A 20,661-nucleotide genomic window follows, 5' to 3' on the forward strand; every position below is an offset into this window, starting at 1 on the left:
GGCCCCTGCCCCTTCTGTTCCCAGCTCTGTCTCACTGAGCCTCTCTGTCCATCCCTGTCTGTCAGCCCCTGGGTCCTCGCAGAGGGTATTGGGGGCCCTGAGAGGTGGCAGAGCAAGGTGGAGTAAGAGGGCTCATGTCTGCTGCAGCTCCTGGACCTGCCTGGTGGACCTGGAAGGGCTCAACATGCGGCACCTGTGGCGGCCGGGGGTGAAGGCCCTTCTGCGGATAATTGAGGTGGTCGAGGACAACTACCCGGAGACCCTGGGCAGGCTGCTCATCGTGCGCGCCCCTCGCGTCTTCCCTGTGCTCTGGACGCTGGTAAGAGCGAGAGCCTGAATGGGAGGGGGCCCCCTCTGTGAGCTGCCCTGCCTGCTTGTCCTGTGTCATTTTGTCTAACTCATACACCATAAAGTTCACCCCTTTAAAGCGCACAATTCAGTGATTTTTAGTATATTCACAGAGTTGTGTAACTATATCCACTACCCAATTCTACAATATTTTCATCACCCCAAAAGGAAACCCATTAGCAGTAACCCCCTTCCCTCTGCCCCCCCAGCTCTTGGCAACCATGAACCTACTTTGTGTCTCTATGGATTTATGCATTATAGGTATTTCATATAAATGGACTCAAACATGTTGACATTTTTTGCCTCTGGTTTCTCTCACTTAGCATAATGATTTCCACACTGTAGCATATCTCAGCACTTCATTTTTTTGGTCTGAATAATATTCCACTATATGGATAGAGCACATTTTATGTATCCTTTGTCCCGCTTTGTGGACACTAGAGTCACACTCAGAATTGTGCAAGCTTCCCGGGATTCCTGTGAGCTGGTTCTGAGGAGTGCTGGGATTCTGTGCTATAGGGATATTAAAACATTTTGCGCCTGGCTGGTGTGGCTCAGTGGATTGAGCACCAGCCTGTGAACCAAAAGGTCGCTGGTTTGATTCCTGGTCAGGGTACATGCCTGGGTTGTGGGCCAGGTCCCCAGCTGGGGGCGTGCGAAAGGCAGCCTATGGATATATCTCTCGCACATTGATGTGTCTCTCCCTCTCTTTCTCCCTCCTTTTCTCTAAAAATAAATAAATAAAAATCTTTAAAATCAATAAACATATCCTTGGGTGAGGATTAGAAAAATATATATATTAAAACATTTTGCTCCTGACCCACAGTACGAAATACACTTTATGTTGCAACCTCTTATGTGTGTGTGTACACACACACACGCACCATTAGGCTAGTCATAATGTACTACATTGAATTCACAGCCACTGACAGATCGTCTCCTGCAGTTGAAAACTACTGCCCTGAGGCCTTGCTGCTGGTCCGCAGGCTAGTGCAATGTCAGGCCTTGCTCAATCCTACAGACTCAGTCAGCATCTTACCTCGTGCCAGGATGTGCCAGGATGTGTGCGCGCGTGTGTCTAGTGTTCACAAAAGCCTGAGAAGTACAGCTGTAAGTAGAGGCTGGATCAGGATAGAGATTCAAGAGTTGAAAGTTAAATGGACTCAATGGTTTATTAAGCACCTACTATGTGCCAGGCACTTTTCCAGGCCCTGGGGATTCAGAGTGCACAAGCCAGCCACTGTTTCCGTGCCCCCCTAATGTCATGGGGTAGGGAGAGATGAGCCAGATAACCTCACACAAGTAAGAGCTTCATGGTTTCCTGCGACAGGGGCATGAGGACATTCAGGGTTCTGGGAGAGACCAAGCAAGCCAGGCAAGGGTTGATGCAGGCAGACAATTTAGTTTGGGGAACTGAGGAAGGTCCTGTTGAGAAGTGAACTTGGGGGTGAGGCCTGAGGAAGGGGCAGGAGTTATGCAGGGAAGGGCAGAGCGAAGGGTGCAGCAGGCAGTCTGCACAGCACGGGCAAAGGTCCAGAGGCAGGACTGGGCTTTGGAGGAACTGAAAAACCAGTCCCACGGGCTGAAGGAAAAAGGGGCAAAAAGGCCGGCTGCCCTGAGGCGGCCGGGAAGAGAGATGCTCAGGAACCAGTGCCTGCTGAGTCCAGGCTGCGGTGATGATGGGACCTTGTCCTGGGGCAGTAGGCTGACCTAGAGGGTTGACAGCAGGAGACTGTGAGCAGATTTCTGGGGCAGAAAGTTATCTGGATTCTGTAAGTCAAAACCGAGCTGGGGAGCAGGAGCCGTGGGAGGGACAGGCAGGACCTGCTACTTAAAGCTTTTCATCCTGAACCATTCTGATCTTTGTAAAAATTACATTCCGTTTGCTGTGTGGAGATTTCCTAAGAGGATGTACATTGGGTGGAGTGGAAGGCGGTCAGCTGGGGTCCTGGCTGGAAGGTGGATTCACCTGCAAGTGGAGGGGTGGGCTGACAGGAAAGAACAGCTTGCAAAGGTGTGGGCAGGATGGAGAGGCCCCTGGGGACTAGGGTAAGCCCTGACCACCCCCAGGGCTGGAGGGACGAGAGGAGAGGATAGTCTTGTTACCAGAGCCTGTGCAGGCGGAACCAGGGGTGAGGGCGGAGGCTGCCAGTGGGAGCTGTGGCTTCCAGGGACACTGAGGTGGGGCGGGGTGGGAGAAGTACCGACCTCCCATCTCCTACTGCTGCCTGCCTCCGCTGGCCACACCAGATGGAGCCGGGGACCGCCTCCCAGGGTGGGGGCTGAAGGAGAGTGACCACCCAGGTGGGATCCCAGTCCCAACCGGTCTTTTGCCTGTAACATTGTTCCTTGCAGATCTGGCTTGTGTTCTGCCATATTCAGTGCCTTAGTCCTTTCTTGTTTCCTTCCTTCCTTCCTTCCCTTCCTCCCTCCTTCCCCACGTATTTATTGAGTCAGATACCACACCAAAATTGAGGGTGTTGTGGAAAACCTGATGGATATGCAGCTTGGAGCTTGAAATTCCATCTGGGATAAATAAAACATGGTCATTCACGCAGCCAAACAGTATTCAGCCATAAAAAGGAAGCACTGACAATGCTACACATGGATGTACCCTGAAAACACGCTAAATAAAAGAAGCCAGACATAAAAGGCCTCCTATCATATCCACTTATACCAGATGTCCAGAATAGGCAAAACCATAGAGACAGAAAGTAGATTGGTGTTTTCAGGGGCTGGGGGGAGAGGGGAGGAGGAGTGACTGCTAATGGGTGTGGGGTTTCATTTTTGGGGGGATGAAAATGTCTTAGAATTAGACAGAGGTGACAGTTGCACAACATAGTGAATGAACTAAAATCCACAGCCTTGTTCCCTTTAATATGGTTAATTCTCTGGTATGTGAATTACACCTCAATAAAAAAACAACCTTCCACCTTGCCTCATCTCCTTACTGCAGATCAGCCCCTTCATCAACGAGAACACTAGGCAGAAGTTCCTCATCTACAGTGGCAGCAATTACCAGGGCCCCGGAGGCCTCGTCGACTACCTGGATAAGGAAGTGATCCCCGACTTCCTCGGGGGAGAGTGCGTGGTGAGGCTGCTGGGGACCCTGGCCTCGAGGAGGGGGCAGGGTGTGGCCTCGGAGCACCTGGGGACTGCAGGGGCAGGGCCTGTTTTAGAAGCTGCCCAAAGACAGGTGACTCCTCTCTGAAGGAGGCTGGCCTTATCTTGGTTCTTTCATACATAATGAGGGAGGCAGTTTCCAAAAGTCCAGAGGCCAAACCAGCCAAATCCTTACCCATCCGGTATTCCCCCTCCAAATCTCGGTTGCTTGGATACAGCCAGAGTTTATCTTTTGCATCTTCTGCTGCAGGAGAATGTGACTCAAATGTCGCAGAGGCTTGGACCCCAGAGCCAGTGTACCCAAAGGGATTTATCCCTAACTCACAACCACAGGGCATGGAATGATGGGCAACTGCTTCCAGGAGGGGTGACCCTAGCCCCTTTTTGTTGCCCCCCGGGGGGTGAGATGATAGTCAGGGGTGACCCTGGTCACAGCTGTCTTGTCACTTGTGGCTGTGGGAAGGCAGGCCCCTAGCCCTTCTCTAATAGAAATACCAAAAAGCATGTTTGCATGATTCTGGGGTTAAAAACCAAAACAAAACAGATTTCCTAGGAATTTTTGCGAAGCTTGCTTGTTTTGTCTACTTGTTCTGATATGTATGCATGACATATTTAGCAAATGGGCTGGCAAGACCAGCATAGTGGTAAGGAACGTGCACCTGGGAGCCTGGTAACGTGGGTTTGCCCTGGCTCAGCCACTTCCTGCTGTGTGATGTCTGCTGCCTTACCTCTTTGAGCCTCTGCTTTCCTGCTCTCTGAAATGGGAAGGGTACTAGTTCCTACTGCATTGTGGTTCTGGGGGTTAAATGGGGTCAAGGAAGCCCAGTGCTGAGCTCACTAAGAGATTGCTGTTATAAGTGTGGTTTCGGGGGTCACTGAGCACCCTTCTGTGCCGGGCCCTGACCTGCCACCTGTGCCTTTGTCGCCCAGTGTAACGTCCCTGAAGGAGGGCTGGTCCCGAAGACCCTCTATCTGACGGAAGAGGAACAGGAGCATGCAGATCAGCTGCACCAGTGGAGAGAGACCTACCAGTCAGCCAGTGTGCTCCGCGGGGTCCCCCATGAGGTGCTGGGGTCCTGGCCTGGGAGGGCCCACTGGGTTGGGGTGTCATTATAGGTCAGGGTCCCCCAGAGCAGAGCCTGAAATGAGGATTCTCGTGCTGGTGATTTGCTGAGGGTAGGCTCTCAGGAGAAACCTGTGAAGAGGAGTGTGGGCAGGATAGATGTGGGCAAGAATCTAAGCTAGGAGGCTGTTTCAGCCCCAGTCTATCCCTCCTGGACCCGTGGGGAGCGCTGGATGCGCAGAGCCCGAAAGAATGGCCCTGCCAGCCTCTTGTATCCTCTTGTCTGTCCGTCAGTGGCTGTGGGTCAGCCCCAAGGAAGGGTGGGACCTTGCAGATGTTTCTATTCTCAGACCTTGCCTGTCCCCACGCAGGTTGTGGTGGAGATTCTGGAGGGGGAGTCAGTTATCACCTGGGATTTCGACATCTTACGAGGGGACGTGGTGTTCAGCCTATACTACGCCAAGCAGGCACCCAAGCTGGGCCCCTGCGAACCTGCAGCCAGGGCCAGCGGGCAGCTGATGGACAAAGGCTGGGCCCTGGGTACAGATTACAGCTGCGTGGAGGCCCCCCTCATCTGCCGGGAAGGAGAGAGCATCCAGGTTCAAATTCCTTCGTTCATTTATTCATTCATCATGCAGGATTGAGTGTTCACTGTGTGCCAAGGTTCTGGGAGCACAGCATCAGACAAACAGGACCTGGTCCTCCGCCTCAGAGACCCTGTTGGGTGGTTGGGGAGAAAGACAGATCCTAGCAAGTCTAGGACCTGGAACTCAGGACCCCAGCCCCAGAATCCCCTGGGACTCTAGTTAAAGAGGCAGGTTTCCAGGTAGGGTGACTCAGAACCTCTGGGTGCGGGGCCTGGGATCTGCACCCCTCACACTCTCCTGGTGATCTCTGATGCACAGTCAAGTTCCAGAACGAGCACAGCACAAAAACTGTAGGTCTGTGAAAAGCATGCAGATGTGGCACAGAACACGAGCCACCCCTGCTGACCTCACATCCTCCATGATACCAGTGCTTGTGGGTCGAACATCACAGGCCCCCAAACACACACTCACATGCACATACATGCACTCACACACACACATGCTCACATACATGCACATGCACATACTCATGCATACAAGCACTGATGAGCATGGCAGATCTTACTGAAGGTTCCATGGGGGAGTCTAGCGCACCAGCAGCCCCTGGGGTCCCACTGAATATACCAGCCCTTCTCTGAAGTTGCTCCTCTTACAAGAGCCAACAGTCCCCTTTCTTGTTCTTTCCCGGTTCTCAAAAAACTCTAACCACCTGTGAGCTCCCCCCAGCCTGGCCCCAAATCCCTCTCCAGAACTCCTCAGTGAGCAAAGCTTGCTCAACAGAGTAAAAGCCCAACCAAATCTAGGAGGTTAACCAAACCATACCTCTGCTGTCCTGCAGCCACACCCCTCAGGCCTTGATCCCCTCCCCCAAATTCAAAGGGGGACTCTCAGCTGCCAGGGATAAGGGGGTAACAGTGAAGGGGGAGCAGCAATGACGGCTTTGGGAGGCTCTTAGAGGAGGGACTCACTGGTGGGCTGGTTTAGAAGGGGGCTCTGTCCCCAGGAGGACCAGAGCCTGAGGCATGGTTACTATTTCAGGGCTCCCATGTGACGCGGTGGCCTGGCATCTACCTGCTCCGGTGGCAAATGCATGCCCCCCCTGGCAATGTGGTGGAGGACGTCCTGACCGCCCTGCACAGCCCCGGTCCCAGGTGCAAACTCCTCTACTACTATGAGGTGCTGGCATCTGAGGACTTCAGGTAGGAGGGCCTGGGAGAGGGGGCCTGGACAGAAAGAGCGCCCAAACTCCCCTCCAGGACGTGCTGGGGGCACTGCATTTACTTCCCCTGCTTGCTTCGGAACTTCTCCGAACTGGAATTGTTAAAACTTTCCAGTGGTTTGGCACCTTAATGTGAGAAATTGAACACTATGTTCAAACTCTGCCTCAGCTGCAGAACCTTCCCCTAAAATGAAACCGTGGACAGAAGCCCAACCTACTAGATTGATTGTTGGGGGGAGTCTGAGGTCCTGCTATTTGGATTTCCCTTCACATGTAGAATTCCAAAAAACAGGGTTTGGACTGTTCCACAACAGTCTAGAACAGTGCCTCACAGACAACCCTTCCCAAGTGATGCTTTCAGAGAGACAGGGACATATAATAGTTAAGACCTCCAGCACTTCCTGGTTGCTGTGTGACCTGACGGGAGTCACTGTACCTCTCTGAGCCTCAGGCTTTCTCTCTGTTAAATGGGGACCACTGGAGGCCCAGTGCTGTAGGTTGTCATGAGGGTGAAATGGTTGGAGGAAGCCTGCCTTTCACCTGAATATTCAGTAAACACTCAATAGCAGAAATAAAGCAGAGGGTGAGGTGATGGAGCAGGCGGCTCCTTTAAAGCCTTGCATTTTATCTTTTAAAAATGAATATGATTTTGTATTCTGCTTCATAAAGTATCTGTTAGTATCTGTCTAAAAATAATGCTTTAGAGGCTGGTCCAAGATGATTGTGTAGGAGGACACTGTACTTGCCACCTCCCATGAACACCCTGGAAAATCACCTATATTTAAAGCAATTCCTCCTGAGAGACAACTGAGTGCAGATTGAACAGCTTCCATACAACAAAAGAGAGGGAGAGTGACCCTGTTGGGGAATCATGACAGCTCTCTGGGATCTGAGGGAACTTGGTCAGTTTGGAGATGCTGGTGAGTGCCATTGTTTACATTCCCCTTTACCTAGATAGTGCAGGCTAGCACAGGTCAGAGCTCTGCCCCAGGTGTTTTAGCCTACCTGCAAAGCAAGGGCGCTGGAGTGCATTTCCAGCCACTGTGCTCTGGAGCTCCCTCCAGTAGGAACAACTGGGTGCTATGGCACATATGCACAACTGGATCAACATGGCACTGCCACACACACACTGGCCACGTCACCTGGAGCAGCTCATGCAGGACCAGCATGATGCTGTGATGTACATGCAGTGGGCTACCCAGCCCAGACCCCTCTCCGACCGCAGACAACTGGATCAACAGGGTTCCACCATGCACACATGTGCACACTGGGCACCCATCTGGAGCACATTGTAGTAGTTCCCACAGGGTACTTTGGTGCATATGCACTAAGCTGCCCAGCCTGGGCCTTACTGCTGCCATGAACCAGAACAGCAGGTCATCATCCCATCCGGAGCTTGCCTGGTGGGACCAAAAGGGAAGAGTGGCACATGCACAGGGTTTCCCCACTTGGACCCTATTCCAGCTGCAGGCAGTCAGACCAAAGGGAGCCACCATACACACATGCACACAACAGGCCATCCTGCCTGGCCTGCTCCTCCCAGCCAGCACCACAGGCCCTGCATGCACCTGCCTTGACTCCAACTGGCCTGCCAAACCCACCCAGCACACAGACCACATAGAGGTCATTTATATCCAAGACCACTTTTTCAAGATTGGGAGAGATAGCTACCTCATCTAATTCATAGGAACAAGCACAAAAACTCAAACAAAATGAGAAGACAGAGGAACATGTTACAAATGAAGGAACAAGGGAAAAACCCTAATGAAGCAGAGATAAATAATTTGCCTGATAAGTCAAGGAAATGGTCATAAGGATGCTCACCAAACTTGACAGTAAAATAGAGGAACTCAGAGAGAAGTTTAACAAAGAGATAGGAAATAAAATGAAGAACCAATCAGAGCTGAAGAATACAATAACTGACATTTAAAATCCATTGGAATAAATCAACAGCAGATAATACAGATAATCAGCAGATAATAGCAGATTTTTCTGTATTAGATAATACAGAAAAATGATTTAATGAAGATAGAAGAGTGGAAATAACCCAATCAGAATGGCAAAAAGGAAAAGAATAACAGAGACAAAGATGATTAAAAGGACCTCTGGGACAACATCAAAAACATTAAAATTCACCATGTAGGAAATCCCAGAAGTAAAATAGAGAGAGAGGGAAAGGAAGGGGCAGATATTTTATTTGAAGAAATAACGACAGAAAACTTTCCTGATCTGGGGAAGGAAACAGATATCTAGGTCCAGGAAGCACAGAGAGTTCCGAACAAGATGAACCTAAGAAGGCCCTCACCAAAGACATATTGTAATTAAAAGGGCAAAAGGTAAAGATAAGAAACAATCTTGAAGGCAGCAAGAGGTAAACAACTATTCATATACAAGGAAAACCCCATAAGGCTATGAGCCAATTTCTCAGCAGAAACTTTGAAGGCCAAAAGGAAGTGGCAGGATATATTTAAGGTGCTGAAATAAAGGAACCTACCACCTAGAATACTCCACCTGGCAAGGTGATAACTCAGTATTCAAGAAGGCATAGTTTCCTAGGCAAAAACTAAAGGAGTTCATCGCCACTAAACCAGCTTTACAAGAAATGTTAAAGTATCTTCTTTAAGCAGAAAATAAAAGGCCATAACCAGAAATAAAAAATACATGAAAGAAAAAAATCTCACAGGTAATGGCAGATATATAATAAACAAAGCAAATCAGCCACTTAAAAAGTTAGTATGAGGACGAAAAGACAAAAGTAGCAAAATTAACTCTAATTACAATAGATGGGAATACTTGTCATATACAAAACAAAAAGATCTCTAATATCACGTCAAAAACAAAGTGTAGAGTGGGGAGTAAAAATGCAGTATTTTTAGAGTGATATAGATGGAGTGGATATAGATGGTAGATATATATATATATATATATATATATATCTACCTTACAGTAACCACATACCAAAAATCTATTAAAAATACACAAAAAAATAAAGAGAAAGGAACCCAAACAAAACACTAAAAAACCCCAGCCAACCAAAAAGAAAGAGGTCAAGAGAAGAAGAAAGGAATAGAGAGGAACTACAAAAACCACCAAAAAACAATGAACAAAATGGCAATAAAAACATAGCTATCAACAATTACTTTAAATGTAAATGCTCTAATCCAAAGGCAAAGGGTGGCAGAATGGGTTAAAAAAACAAGACTCATCTATATGTTGCTTAACAAGAGGCCAACTTCAGATCAAAACACTTATATAGGCTGAAAGTGAAGGGATAGAAAAAAGATATTCCATGCAAAAAGATATTAAAAGAAAGCTGGGGTAGCAGTGCTCATATCAGACAAAATAGACTTAAAAATGAAGACTAAAAGTAGACAAAGATGGGCATTACATAATGATAAAGGGGTCAATCGAAGAAGACGCTATAACCATAATAATAAATTTACCCACCCAACATAGGAGCACCTAAATATATAAGGCAAATATTAACAGACATAAAGGGAGAAATTGACAGTGATACAGTAATAGTCGGGAACTTTAATACCCCTTTTACATCAATAGATCATTCAGACAGAAAATCAATAAGGAAACAATTGCCATAAACATCAGACTAGAGTGACTTAATCAATAATCATAGAACATTTCATACAAACACTGCAGAATAAACATGGTTTTCAAGTGCAAATGGAACAGTCACCAAGACTGATCACATATTAGGCCATAAAATAAGTCTCAATAAGTTAAAGATTAAAATCATATCAAGCATCTTTTCTGACCACAATAGTATGCAACTAGAAATTAACTACAAGAAGAAAACTGGAAAAAACAGAAACATGTGGGAACTAAACAACATGCTACTAAACAATCAATGGGTCAAGGAGGAAATCAAACAGGAAATAAAAACAATATCTGGACACAAAAGAGAGTGAAAACACAACTTTCCATAACCTATGGGATGCATCACAAATAGTTCTAACAGGGAAATTTGTAGCTATACAGACCTACCTCAAGAAACAAGAAAAATCCCAGGTAAACTGCCTAACTTTACACCTAAGGGAACTAGAAAAAGGACAAATAAAATTTAAAGTTAAGTAGAAGGAAGGAAATAATAAAGATCAGAGTAGAAATAAACCAAATAGAAACAAAAATAAAAAAAATAATGGAAAAGATCAATGAAAGAGCTGGGTCTTTGAAAAGATATATGAAATTTAAAAAAACTTTAGCCAGATTCATCAAGAAAAAAGGAGAGCCCAAATAAATAAAACCATAAAAGTTACATCCAACCCCACAGAAATACAAAGGCTCATTTAAGAATATTATGAACAATTATATGACAACAAATTGGACAACTTAGAATAAATGGATAAATTTCTAGAAACATACAACCTTCCAAGACTGAACCAGGGATAAACAGAAAATCTGAGTAGACCAATTACTAGCAACAAAATTTAAGCAGTAATGAAAAACACTCCCCAAAAACAGAAGTCCAAGACCAGATGGCTTCACAGGTGAATTCTATCAAACATTTAAAGAGGCAATACCTATCCTTCTCAAACTCTTTCAAAAAATTGGAGAGGAAGGCCAGCATTACCTTGATACCAAAATCAGACAAAGACACCACCAAAAAGAAAATTATAAGATGATATTTCTGGTGAACATAGATGCAAAAACTCTTAACAAAATATTAGCAAACCAAATTCAACAATACATTAAAAGGATCATATACTGTGATCAAGTAGGATTTATTCCAGGGATGCAAGGATGGTTCAATATCCACAAACCAAGCAACTTGATACAACACATCAATAAAACTGAGAATAAAAATCATAATGATCACTTCAATAGATGCAGAAAAAGTATTTGTGAAAATTCAACCTCTATTTATGATATAAACTCTCAACAAAGTGAATATAGAGGGGATAGACCCCAACATAATAAAGGCTATATATGACAAACCCACAGCCTATGTCATATTAAATGGTGAAAAGCAGAAAGCCTTTCCTCTAAGCTCATAAACAAGACAAGGATGCCCCACTCTCACCACTTTTATTCAATATAGTATTGTAAGTCCTAGCCATATGAAGACAAGATAGAGAAATAAAAGGCATCTTATTAAAGTAAATTAAAAATTTAAAAGAATTAAAAAGTAAAACTGTCACTATTTGCAGATGACATGATACTATATATAAAATACCATAACGATTTCACACAGACAAAAAACCTATTAGAAATAATAAATGAATTCAGTAAAGTTGCAGGATACAAATTTAACACACAAAAATCTATGTATTTCTATACATGATAATGAATAATCAGAAGAAGAAATGAAGAAAATAACACCATTTACAATTGCATCAAAGAGCATAAAATACCTAGGACTAAATTTAACCAAGGAGGTGAAAGACCTGTACTCTGAAAACCATAAGACACTGAAAAAAACTGAAGAATACACAAATAAATGAAAGGGTATATCATGCTCATGGATTGGGTATAATATTGTTAAAATATCCATATTAACTAAAGCAATCTTTATTCATATTCAAGGCAAACCCCATCAAAATACCAAAGGCATTCTTCTCATAACTTGAATAATCCTGAAATTTATATGGAACCACAAAAGACCCCCAAATAGCCAAAGCAATCTTGAGAAAGAGGAACAAAGTTGGAGGTATCATTCTCCCTGATTTCAAACTATACTAAAGGCTATAATAATCAAAACAGTATGGTACTGGCACAAAAATAGACACATAGAACAATGGAACAGAATATAGACATTAACCCTTGCTTATACAGTCAAGTGATCTATGACAAAGGAGGTAAGAACATACAATGAAGAAATGACAGTCCCTTCAATGAGTGATATTGGGAAACTGGACAGACACATGCAAAAAAGTGAAATGGGAATGCTCTCTTACACTATAAACAAACCCCCCCCCCCACAAAACCCACTCAAAATGAATTAAAAACTTAAATGTAAGATCTGAGATCATAAAACTAGAAGAAAATGTAGGTAGTAAACTCTGACATTGGTCTTAACAGTATCTTTTTGGATACGTCCCCTCCATCAAGAAAAACAAAAGCAAAAAGAAACTAATGGGAGTACATCAAACTAAAAATAATGTTTACATTCCTTATCGTGGGAGTTAAATTGAGGCTCCAAGAAGGTGTTGCACCTGGATGCACCAGGCATTGCTCCAAGGATCCTAGGGCCACGAGCAGCCTAGTGTGAGAAATACTGGGCCAGCCTCTTTCCTCTAAATAGAGTCTCCGTGGTGTGGCAGAGGGCTGGTGATTCCCTCTTTGGGAGGTTGCCTGCTTTGGCCAGAGCAACTCTGACTTGTAGACACAGGTATCTAGGGGCTGCTGCCTCTAGAAGGGTAGGTGTGGGTGGAGGAGTGGGCTGGACACTGCTCACCAGCCTGTCTGGTCAGTGTGGGGGAACCTAGATGCCCTGCCCCTCATTATCCTCATGAGAGAACCAGTTCAAGGGCTGTTTCCTGGGCAACCTCAGTGGGCAGGTGCTGGGCTGGGCCCTGAGGGGTGGGGGACGAGACAGACAAGGTCTGCTGTCATGGAGCAGGAGACCACATAATCATACCTGTGTGTAATTATGAGGAGCGACGCACACCATGAAGGTATTCCAGCCTGGTGTCCTTATTCAAGGTCCCACAGCCAAAAGATGCTAGGGCTCCTTACACAGGGTTCTGTCATAGCACGGAGCAAGGGGCCTGGCACAGGGTGGGGAGGGGTTGTGGGCGGTGTCTGGAAAGTGACACTGGAGTTGAGATCTAGGTGGTGTGCCCACAAATCATATGTGGGACTTGTCAAAGTGCAGCCCAAGAATGTGTGCCCTAACAAGCTGCAGAAAACGGTGGTGCAGTGCCGTTCCCTGGACCGCGCTGGAGCCAGGCCCTAAAGCTGCACTGTCCAACCCAACAGCTTCTAGCCACAGAAAGCACTTTAAACTTAGCTATTTGAATTTCATAAATTCAAAACTCAGTTCCTCAGTCTCAATAGCCACATTTGGAGTGCCCAGTAGCCCCATGTGGCTGCTGTGATGGACGGAGCAGATAGGTGTCCGTCACCACAGAAATGTCTGGACGGTTCTACCCTGAAATTTGTGATGGGAATTAACTAGATAGAGTGGGCAGGAGAGAAAGGCTTCTGGCGGGGGGGCACAGAAATGAAAATGCTCAAGATGGGGGGAGGTGCGTGCTGGAGGAACTGAAAGGAGATGGGGGGCGAGGCTGGAGATGGGGCTGGCGGCGCTCTAGGCTGTGGGGCACCCTGTGGGCCATGCCAGGTCCCGCGTTCAGGGAAGCCCCTGCACAGTTTGCGGCAGGTTGGGCTCTGCCTGGGGATATGGGGTGCAGGGAAATGGGTGGAGCTTCATTTCTCATCTTGGCCTTGCTTTCTTTTCCCTCTGCCTTTTCCCTTTGAGCCTGGGGTGTTTACCAGCCTGGTAGAAAGAGCCCTGGGGCCTCATTTGCAAGGTCACCAGCTTTTCCACCATGCGTGTGAGCCCCAGGGCTGTGTCTCCACCAGAAGGTAATATTTATGCTATCGCTTTCCTCCCCAGGGGCTCCATGTCCAGCTTGGAATCCTGCACCAGCCATTTCTCCCAGCTCAGTGCCGCTACCTCCTCCTTCTCTGGCCAGTCCCACAGCAGCTCCGTGGTCTCCAGATAGCCAGACCGGGCCCGGCGGGGAAGCCCACTCGCTTACCACGTCCTACAGCCAGCGTCTACAGCCAGAAGCCAGCATGCTGCATGACCAGGGACCATGGCCACTGCAGCCCTGGTCTGGATGCTGCCAAAGTTGGGATGTCTGGAGCTGACAGAAATGATTCAGCTCATGGCCTGTGTGTGGTGGGAGCCTCTAAGTCAGAACCACCTCCTTTGGACTTTGTGTAACAAAAAGCGAAGGAGTGGGTAGACCACCTTCAGATCTGCCTGGTCTGGGGGTTCAGGGATGTCATGAGGCTCAGCCCCTTCCTTTACTTCTGCCTCTGCTTTCCCTGGGATGGCCTCCTTCTCAGGTGCCTTTCCTACTGCCACAAGGTTCCTTCCCTCTTTCCTCCCAGCTCAGCTCCAGAAGAGAACTTCCTTTTCCCAAAGTTCTTCTAACCTCCCAGAAATCAATCTAATCAGCCTGCCTGAGTCCTGTGCTCGTCCCTGAACAGATCACAGTTGCCTGGGAAATGGAGAACACTGATTGGCCAGCAGGGTCTTATGTCCAATCTGGACTAATTACTGTGTGGGAGGGTAGTGCAGTGATTGTCCAGCATGGACCACATGGTTGTCCCTGGAGCTGACAACATGGCCCAAAAAGCACAAGGGGCCTCTAGGAATATTGGGGTCCCCCAAGAATAATTGGGAAAGAATACTATGCAGGCAGAAGTAACAAATGTTTGTCATAGCATCTGAGTCCATAGCTTTGCTTTCTGTCCCAAGGAGGCTATGGTGAGCAGTTATATGAGTTACAGACTTTGCTTTCTGTGGGAAGTAGCCCACCCTGGACTTGAAGTCCATTTTCCTAGAGCTTGGCTGGGAAGGCCTGAGCCTGACCATCCCTAAGTTGAAGAGGGTGGGAAGGCACAGGGTTTCTGCTAAGCTTCAGACAGGGATGAAGTGGCTCTAGCTGTTTTCATACTCCTCAGGGGCTCCCTTTCTGTCCTGGGTGCCTCTTCAACTTAAATTGAAGTAGACAAAGCACACTCCCAGGTGCTTTTTAAATTCTAAGTTATAGAGACCCACATAAAAAGCGTCCAGGAGGGCTTGCTTTGCATATGGTTGGATCCAGGGTCTCAACCTGTCATCAGGACTCCCCTGTGGAATGGAGGCTGTGACTTTGGAGTGTCTGCACTGGGTCACCTGTGAGCCCTGGAAGCAGCTCCAATGTTGACAAACTCCCGGAGTTCCTGCGTGGGAGATTCATGTGTATCCTTGGGGCCTGAGGACATTTCTCTTTCCCTTTCCTGGGTCTCCAAAAGAGGCAACAGGTCAGAGGTTACCAAGTGGCAGCCTGCTGCCTGATCTGGCCTGCCTTTAGTGGGTTTTTTTTTTTGCCTATAGAGTGATTTAAAAATTGGGGCATTTCACCCAGAAATCAGGATTGCTGGCTTCCCTTAGGCATTTGGGAGTATTGGCAAAATAGGCCACTATTGTCACATAAAAGCAACACACACAGTTGTTATACCCTGGGTGGGGCCATGCCAGTTCCCACCCCCTCTATAGACTCACCCCTAGCCCACGTCACTCACTTGCATTGTCTGCGTGGGACAGACCTCCCTGAAATGGCTTGGCAGGTAGCCTGGCCTCCAGTCTGCGGCCTAGAGGATCAGCGATGTTGTTACCTTGTAACCTTGCTTACAGTTGGAGGTGGTCTCTGGCCAACATCCAGAGTCACTGGGCCTTGCCCAATAAATGGATTTACAACCCTAGGGATCGTTGCTTCCCTGTAGACTTGGCATGATGGACAAAAAGAGCAAGCTTACTTCCATAGCAACCTCAACCCCTCATGTGGAGCCGAGGGAAGGAGACATACTTCCTCCTCCATGGAGGGCGCCTCATCCACCTCTGTAGGTTTCCATTTGTTTCTCAGGTATAGGAACAAAATCCAAAACTGCACCCTGCATCAAGGTGTGTGTGTGCACATGTGAGGGAGAGAGAGAGAGAGGGAGACTGGAGACATTCTCAAAAGGAATTTCTCCTATGTGACCAGCCATTTATCATTGAGAACAATTTGCGATACTGTCAACTATCTTTAGATGAATTTCTAGCTTGCTTCTAAAAACTATGTGCTATTCTGGAAGCCTTTTGGGGTAACCTGCCCTAGCACTCCCTACACACTTATTGTCTAAGACTAGCACTCAGTGAAGGAGGGAACCTCTGATAACTGGAACCTGGATCTGCCGATTACAGAGACAAGGGTCTGCCATCAGCACTCCAGCTTTTACTGGAGGAACAAGGGGCCTCGGCCCAGTCAGTTCCTCCCTTCTGAGCCCCTCCTTCCCTCTCAGCTTCGCCCAGGCCCCTTGGCTCTGCCTCTCTTTGCACACTGGGCTCACCCTCTCCTCTATCTGATCGGAAGTGGCTGCCAGCATCCTCTAGCCTATAACCACAAGGCTCACCATTGCTAAGGCTGAGAGAGGCACTTTTTCTATTTTAAATCCCACAGAGAGCTTGGACTGGCCCTGCGTGAGTTGCATGCTCACTCCTGTGGATCTACTGGCCAAACGGGTGGAGGCTCTGTGATGGACACTCCCTCCAGAAGTGACAGTGGGATGGGGGAGGACCAGTCACCAAGGACAAGGGGAGCTGGGCCAGAGAAGCAACAGGTGGCCGTGGTGGTGTCTACCATAGTTCTCCTGTGCTGAAGGTCTCTAGGGCGCATACTGGAACATACCAATCAATATGCCATCTTTTTACCTTGGAGAGGCTTGGAATTAAAAATCCAAGGAAGGGCTGCTAAGCTCTTGGCTTCTAAGTTTCCCTGGACCCCAGGGCTGGAAGCTCCTTGGCTTGGCTTTTTTCTCTAGCTTGTTCATTAACCTGCTGTGACCAGGACAGAAACAACTCACTCACAGCAGGACCTGCCCAGGCCCTGGGTTTAGGAGCCTGGGTCTTAACATTTAGACAGGGTGGGGTTCAAACCTAGCTGTGTAACCTCTTTGTGCCTCAGTTCCTTCATCTTTGAAATGGGGACAGCAGTGCCTACCTCTTTCATTGGGTCATAGTGGGATGAAATGTAAAAGAGTGGGCTGTGAAGTCCACGACCCAGCACGCAGTTCATAGAAAAGTCTGGCTATTCTGGTTACTTAATGCTCCTTGTCCAAAGACTGCAGACTCCTTCCTGAGGATGCCTGTCGCTGTTTTTCGTGGGACAGAAGGCTCAGTGCTGGGTGCATCCGAGAAAAGTGGGTGTCAAGATATTATTTCCCTCTGGCTTTCCCTTTCAGAAACTGCTTGTGTTTTCTGGGCGAACCCACTCGCCTGGAACAGCACCAGCTGGAGTGGTGCCTCCCTCAACCAGCTAGTGCCTGTTCTCTCCACAGGTGGAAATAAGGGGAGTGTGGGACTTTTTTCCTACCCTGTGCTCCCTGGGATTTCTTCCCCTGTAACATGAATTGTTCAATGAGAATAGTGTAATCCTTTTCCACATAGTCTGTTTCAGCCAATAAAGTGTGGGGTTTCTTGTTGCCCTGATCATTTGCTCCAACCAGAAGCATTAAATGTTTTAGATTTGTACATACTACTACTGTCTACTTCCTAAAACCCTGCAGGTTTCTCTTGGCTCCTTCAAGAATTACCCAGCTGCTGTTTCTAAGACTCTAGAGCCTTCTGAACAGGGGTTATATCACGCTCAGGGGTTGCAAATTACTTTTTGGGGGAGAGGGGCACATTTTTAATATATAAAGCACAGCTGTATTAGTCTCCTGGGGATGCCATAATGAATTACCACAAACTAGGTGGCTTAAAAACAACAGAAATTGATTCTCTTCCTGTTCTGGAGGCCAAAAGTCTGAAATCAAAGTGTCAGCAGGCTCCAGGAGAGGATCCTGCCAGCCTCGTCCAGCTTCTGGTGGCTCCTGTTGTTCCTGGGCTGATGGTCACATCACTCCTACCTCTGCCTCTACCTTCCCGTGACCCTCCCCCTTGTGTCTGCACTTCCTGTTAGGACACCAGTCATGGAACGTAAGGCCCCCTTAATCCAGTATGATTTCATCTTGAGGTCCTTAACTAATTATATGTGCAAAGATCCTACTTCCAAGTAAGGCCACATTAGTAGGTTCTGGGTCGACGTGGATTTGGGGGGACACACTGTTCAACCCACTGCATATGAATATAGCATATAAACAGATACATGTGCAGTTTATTCATGGTCTTAAATGCAGATCCCTGGAGCCCACTCACCGCTGCTGACTTGGAATTTTGGGGTTAGGTTCCTGGATTCTACCTGCCGGGGTGCAGGTGAAGGTAAGGGCCCTTCTGCCCTTCCCCTGGGGTTTTACCCAAGTCCCAGCATTGCATCTGAGGATGGCCACAGTCCTGAGGTCAGGAGGGGTTCCATTGTTTTGAAGCAGGAGGCCAAGGACTATCACTTGGGGAGCAGAGAAGGTGGGGTTCCTTTGCATGACAGCATTAGGGCCACCTGTTTACAGCAGCTTCTGTTACTCAGCCCTGCCCAGCACATCTGAGGGAGAGGAAGTGGCCTTTGCCGGCCCCAGTAGAGTGCATTCACTCGTTCCCTGTGACCTTTCCGTGGATTTCTCTGGGACTGTGTGTGAGGACTCTCAAAGGAACAGTCAGCTGACTCATGGGTGTGCCAGACGTTGATAAAGACGCAGCTCCCTGGTGCAGATTATCCGGTCACTGCTGACGTCTGTCTCCACAGAATCACCTCCCCAGAGCCTCCTGGGATTTGGGTCTGGAGAGAACAGAACATGCCAGGGCTCCCTGTGGCTCAGAAACTGCCTCTGGGACAATTCTTCCTCCAAGGCCAGGGCTTGCGTCCAAGGCAGACCTCTGGGGCCTCTGTGGAGGAGAGTCTCAGGGCGCTGGTGTGGGAGTTTGGGCAGGGCCTGGAAGGAGCTGGAAAGAGCTGGAAGGAAAGGTGCTGGGTAGCCCTCAGGGATGTCAGAGGTGACTGTGGATTTCAAACTTCTCCCCTCCCCAGCCCTCTCTCCCTCCCCTCCCTTCAGTGCCTCCCCCAACACAAAGCACTCCTGAGGACTGTGGGCCCCCAGAAAGCATGATTTGAAACCTCTGAATTAAGAGTTTCCTGGAACCATAACTTTTCGGAGATGGACCCCTTTGAGAACCTGTTGAGAGCTGTGGCATCGTACTTGAATTCTGTTTCCATTGCCCACCCATTGGCTCCGGAATTGGAACTCTTCTCTAGGGTCTTTCCTGATGCTAAAGTTTTATAGAGAATGCCAACACCTGAGACATATGCCACCATGATAACGGCCCAGCTCACAGAGCTCTCAGGGCTCCAAGCCAGGCCATCAGGACTTCTGGTCCACACTCCACCCCGGCCGTGAGGTGGGGAGGGGGTCCTTGTACTGCCTCAACTGCATCATGTTACTCCCCAGCCTGCAGTCCTGAAGATTCATGACTTTACTTCTTGTACGTATGTGTCACATGTGTCCCTCCACCACCAGATGTAGGTAAGGTATTGGAATCTTGGACATTTTCTTGACTTTCCCTGGACCATGTCCCATCTAAGCCCTGCAAATGTCCAAGTCCAAAGTGTGCCTCTTCTGGAATGGCACGTTATGAGTGTCAGACTCTTTGGGTTGCCAGAAACCCAAAAATCTAACACAGTCTGCCTCATGCAAAAAATGGGTATTTATTGGTCTGCATAATCGGGAACTCCAAGAATGATACTGGCTTCAGGTATAGCTGAATCTAGGGGCTGAAACGATACGCCCTTTCTTTCTTGGTTCAGTTCTCCATGTCGACTTCACTTTCCTCCTCCCTGTGGCCCATACCCTGGAAGCTGGATAATCCCAGTGGAGTTTCTTCCCCCTGGTTCCAGAAGTTCAGGGTGGGCTCTGATTAGCCAACTGGGACATATGTCTATCTCTGAACCATTTGCTGATGCCACCTGGACTTGGGGGGAGGCACGGTGCCAGCCAAACCACAAGGATGGACAATGGGGAAGAGGTAGTGCCCCAACGCATCTTGACGGAGGCCTGTGGTTATGGCTCTTGATGCCCTGCCCACCTCCCCTGGATGATCATTACCACAAAGGGTATTATCTTAGATCTGGATGCAAGAAACTTCAATTTTCTCTTCACTGGCTACCTCAAGTATGCTTGGCTCCTGTGTAGAGCAGGCTGCAGTGCCAGGGAGTTAACCCCCAGGGGCAGCCCTCAACCCATGATGCATATTGGCTGATGGACACGCCAGCGTTCTCCGTCCTTCGCCTGTGGGTGGCACAGGTGTCCTCTACTCTCCTAGAGGCCCCAGTGGGGTGAGCCTGGCTGCCCACAGTGGGAAGCTGCTTACTAAGGTAGCACGAAGGCTGCCTTACCTTCTCCCCTCACTCCCTTGTCGTCCATCCAGGGATTCTTGGGGTCACCTCCCAAATACACTACCAGCCCTCATGTCCTCACCTCAGGTTCTGCTGCTGGGAGGGCCCGGCCTGAGACGGGGCAGTTACTGAAAGAGGGACTGGATGACAGGCAAAGAAGATGGCTACTCCTAGGACACAAGGAAGGTGAACGTGACCCAGATGCTGAACCGGGGACCCCTGTGGCACTCCACGGCAAGCCCTCCTCAGGTACTTCCCCGAGCCTGAAATCCAGCAAGTCCATGC

General features: G+C 48.1%; 1 protein-coding gene across 1 annotated transcript in view; it reads left to right on the top strand.

Annotated features, from left to right (window-relative positions):
- Positions 1 to 14,818, top strand: part of SEC14L5 (SEC14 like lipid binding 5) — a 45,518-nt gene extending 30,700 nt beyond the window's left edge. The window contains exons 11-16 of the mRNA XM_054589553.1: positions 148 to 319; positions 3,305 to 3,439; positions 4,402 to 4,536; positions 4,906 to 5,133; positions 6,160 to 6,320; positions 13,917 to 14,818. Coding sequence (XP_054445528.1) covers positions 148 to 319; positions 3,305 to 3,439; positions 4,402 to 4,536; positions 4,906 to 5,133; positions 6,160 to 6,320; positions 13,917 to 14,025 — 940 coding nt within the window. The 3' untranslated portion in view covers positions 14,026 to 14,818. The remainder of the gene's footprint in view (positions 1 to 147; positions 320 to 3,304; positions 3,440 to 4,401; positions 4,537 to 4,905; positions 5,134 to 6,159; positions 6,321 to 13,916) is intronic.
- Positions 14,819 to 20,661: the final 5,843 nt, after the last annotated feature.

The sequence above is a fragment of the Pteronotus mesoamericanus genome, unplaced genomic scaffold (genome assembly GCF_021234165.1).
Source record: "Pteronotus mesoamericanus isolate MK-2021 breed Mesoamerican mustached bat unplaced genomic scaffold, CSHL_Meso_final scaffold_167, whole genome shotgun sequence".
Taxonomy (NCBI): domain Eukaryota; kingdom Metazoa; phylum Chordata; class Mammalia; order Chiroptera; family Mormoopidae; genus Pteronotus; species Pteronotus mesoamericanus.